General features: G+C 49.3%; 1 protein-coding gene across 1 annotated transcript; it reads left to right on the top strand.

Moving 5' to 3' along the window:
- Positions 1–3,006: 3,006 nt before the first annotated feature.
- MFIFM68171_09525 (uncharacterized protein) lies at positions 3,007–3,267 on the top strand (the record flags this gene model as incomplete). Its single annotated transcript, XM_071064944.1, has 1 exon — positions 3,007–3,267. One exon carries the CDS (start codon positions 3,007–3,009, stop codon positions 3,265–3,267), a length of 261 nt encoding a protein of 86 aa, XP_070921045.1.
- Positions 3,268–4,375: the final 1,108 nt, after the last annotated feature.

Raw genomic sequence — 4,375 nt, 5'->3', positions numbered from 1 at the left:
CTCCCTACCCGAATTAATACATAGAGAAATATAGGAAATGCTCCCTCCTGAAAGTTAACGAACGCGCGTAACCTCGCCGGTAAACCCATCCGACCCTGGGCATACTGGTCATCGCGAGTAGCCTTGTCTATATTAGCCTCGCCACCCCAAACCCTACCGCCCACTCCATCCACACAGTCTAGTGCATCTCCGCCGTTGGCTTCTCCGCCAAACAAATTACCATCCTTGTCTACCACGCCGCTATTACCCCTACCGCCTCCCACTTTGGCTTGGCCCCCTCTTTTGGCAACGGCGACTGCTCTTATCGCGAACCCGTCGGTAACTACCGATACGCTCAGGTTGTACCTAAACTTTAGAGGACCGAGTTTTCCCGTGCTACTCTTGTGCAAGACGTATTCGACGGTAGAATTGGGGTTGGTCACTTACTTGTTCTCGAATCACACTGTTACCAGGCCCGTCATTTGTCGCACCTCGCCGGCCGTCCTGGCTTTAAGCTGTTTGATGGTTATGCTATCGTATACTTCGGGTAGCTCGCTGTTACCTTCTATCGTCTATAACGTAGCTAAGTACACCTAGTGGTTGTAACCAGTACGAACGAGACCAACCGCCGATTAAGAATAAGATACAAAAGATATATACTAGAGCAAACTTGTATTCAACTATAATCCGTTTGCCTAGGGCTATCGTTGCTTGCGGTGCTAGCCTATCGACGTGAGACACTTTGAGTTTCAAAAATATTGTTTGTAGTTGCTTCCGAAGGCGGACTTGAGGCTTTATGCCGATACAGGAGAGTTGCTCTTAGATTAACGCGCAAGCTAGTCGGATATAAATACTTTCAAAAAGCTAGAGGTAAGGAACATCAAATATAAGAGCCTAAGCCCCAGCCGCTCAGCAAGAGCAACTCATCACCGTTACGTTCGTTCGGGCACCGTTGTAAGCCTCTTTAAGACGTCATATCGCTACACCATTTTCTGGAGAAGTAAGTGCACGGATGCCCAACACCAGGAGGGTCAACAGAACGTGAATACAATCTCTGCTAGTAGAGCTGCTATCGCCCAACACGTCTACTACTGGAAAGCGTAGTAAGACCCCAGCGACTCGGGCTTTTAACGGAGTTCAGAGGTAAAGGAGGAGTGCTCAGATACGTACTTGGTACGTATCTAAGGGGGAGCGTAGGTTGGGACAGCCTCTAAGTGGACCATCTGCAAGAGAGAAGGAAAAAAACACTCCCCTCCGTATCTAACGTGGCAGCCTTAGAGCGGACCTCGAGGCAGGTGGGTATATCGGATTTTCCGAACGTTGAGTGGCGGAATGGACAGCCGTAGTCGCCCTGTATCTCCGTATTGGGGATCGAGTGGGTTGGACGGCGAGCCCATCAAGATTTCCCGCTCTTTCCGTCGCCGAACGAAATGCTGCCATCTGGCTGCATCGTCAACCGCCCTTTCATTTCTTTCAGCCTAGCCGCGGTAGCCGAGGAACAACTGCTTTCCGCAGAAAGAAAAAAAAAAACACAAACCCCCCCCTCCCCCCCCAAAAAATCATTACTTACTATTCTCCAGTACCGTTGGTTGTCTCTGCTATCTATATTAAGGTACCTAGGTACCTAGGTGATTGCGGTAGTACAGTATTGGGCTCCGTTAGGTTCCAGGCTATTACTACCTTTTGACACCCGGATAAATAGGAACCTCGCACCGGAGTGCTGTAGAGCAGCAATTGAACCTGATCATCTCGTAAGGTCCCCTGCTACGGGGAGGGCGACACAATAGGTCAAGGAGAAGCACAAATTGACACAAACGCGGAACGGCAAGGCGGCCAGGACTCTGTTTCCCGCGCTGCTACACGGCGCGCATGACCACAAGGAATGAACTAGACTGACGTAACGTAAGGCTCATGGCCCGAGGGGAGGAAGCTGATGCCCAAACCACTGGGGGAGCGGGAGCGATACCACTGTGCGCTAGCATACCTGCTGAACTGTAGGGTAGTAGAGTACTCTTCAGGGCCACCCCAACTATAGAGGGGAAGCTCGCTCCAAAAATACAATGAATGAATACCTTTTGGTACCTTAGGCACCCCACGTTGCAGACCCACCTTTTCTCGGAGTCTTTGGAGGATACCTGCAGGCAGACCAAGGATACAATCTCCGTGGCCTCTTAGCCGGTGTTTTCTGTTTCGTTAGATACCCTGCCCTTCTGCTACGCTCCCCCTCTCCACTGCGGCCACGTGCTTTCATTTTTTGGCGACCCGGACTCCGGGTTGTCGTGTCATTTCTATATCCACATGTCCCACCTCTTTAGAATAAAACTCTCCTTTCCGAAACCCAAGTAAGCCGTTTAGCTATATTGTACCTTCCTAGCCCAGTTGAGTCAGATAATACCAAAGACAGAGATAAGGACTAAATAACAGCCGCAGGCGCTAGCTCAGCAAAGCGTTGGGCACCTACCTGCTCTGGTATATCCGGCCAGTGATTTAAAAATTTTGTTGTGCGACAAGACAGCAAAAAGTGGTAGCAACGGATCTAAGGTACCCAGGTACCTCCATTAGGTATTTGCTGATTTGAAAGCATCGACCAATTACAGCACGCGTTGTCAGATTGCGGGCTATCGCGCTATCACGTCCATGGATATCAACTGACGATTTCCGCGGAACGCCTACGCACACAGGAGTCTTTGCTGCAGCTATCCAAGTCTGGTAACACCCCACATTCCTTCTCACAAGTGTCGTAGGCATCAAATGAGCAACCCTATTGGAACCTAAATTAATCCTTGTTTTTCCCCGCATTATTTCGTGTGCTGTGACCATTTCGATGGCTACCGCGGCAAAGACATTATTCTCCTCCTAATATCCGAACCCCGTTCTGTGGGGTAAATACATAAAGGAGAACACCAATCCCCTCTCCGTTGAAACAACAAAACTCTATCCTCACTTACCTACACTGCATTACACACATCCAGCTCAACGACTATCCCGACGCTCCTAGTATCCTTTTCAATACACTAGCGCTTCATTATGAGCTCCCAACCCCTTAACGTCGACATATCAGGAGAAGGCGCCAGCGCCACCCGCTCGACATGGTGGAATCCCAACGGCGCAAACGGCGAGGCCGCTACGGGCGGAGACGGTATCGGCGGTAACATCAAGATCAGTGCTCGGCACAACGTTTCGGGCGGCACCTTTAAGGCTACCGGCAAGGGTGGTACTGCCAATTCCAATTGGGCTGGTACCGCCACGGGAGGGAGTGGTAAGGGTGGGGATTTCACCCTTGAGTAGGGTATCCCATATCGGATACGCTGAGATTATTGTGTAAGGGTCTTATTAGTTCCGTCAACAGTCATAGCTAATCTCTATAGGTGATCGGTTCTGGACCTAGGAAGAGAAATGGATGGAATAGCTCGCTATGACTGAGAGAAAGACAGAGGGTTACTATCGTTACTACATCATCTTATAGCCTCCCGCATACGGGATACCTATCTTGCCTTAGCGTTGGCAGCTATATCAAGATAGTAGGTACAGTCTAAAAGAAATAAAAGCACAGCGATTTATAGGCATACTACACTTGTATGAATAGCCATCGGTATATTACTTTGATCTTCATTGATCCTTACTATCTTCCCCGTACCACTGGGAAATGGATCCTCATATTCTCTTCTATGTTATAAATCTCTGAAAGAATGTCACAAGAATAGTTAGTATTATCAGGAGGGCCGGCTATATATACAACTGCACCTACCAAGCACTCTACATACCGTAGGTGTCAGCGGCGTAGGATCCGGGCAGAGTTCCGTTATTCGCTTCCAGTAGTAGATCGCCAATAGCAATTCTGTTATTCTCAGGATTGGTTATCCTCTCGGATTGGCCATCCCTAACGGGCAAACCATATGCAAAGGTTACTCATCTTGCATGGTATAAACATATTACTGTATTCTTCTCGAGGTTTGGCCCAGCGCGTATCTGTTAAATTCTATCACTACATTCGGTCGGGAAAATTATTGTAAGAGAACATCCCGTAAACACGTAAAAGATTCTTCCCTCCACTTGTTAAATGGCCGCCCCATATCCGCCAGTAGCGGCGCCACCCCTTGCCTCATGTCCCGTCGTATCCCTACCGCAAGCGCTCCCACTATATGCAACCGCGCCCCCGGTAACTGGGACGGTAGCTTGCCCACTATAGGCGTCTCCTGCATAAGCTATATCGCCGCTTGCATCTCCGCTACGGGCGTCACTGCCCCAAATCCGGACGAACTGGTTCCGAACGGAGCTACTTAGATTCCTGATTGAAGGCTTCAGATATTTTCAGGTACAGAAGGCGATTATTACGCTGATTATAGCTAGAATGCCTGGAGGGATGCTGACTGCGATGTCGATGATGTCCGATGTG

Source organism: Madurella fahalii (genome assembly GCF_045866475.1).
Source record: "Madurella fahalii IFM 68171 DNA, scaffold_5, whole genome shotgun sequence".
Classification (NCBI taxonomy): Eukaryota; Fungi; Ascomycota; class Sordariomycetes; order Sordariales; genus Madurella; species Madurella fahalii.
Note: the sequence above shows the minus strand (reverse complement) of the source record. Positions and strands in the feature narration are given on the sequence as shown.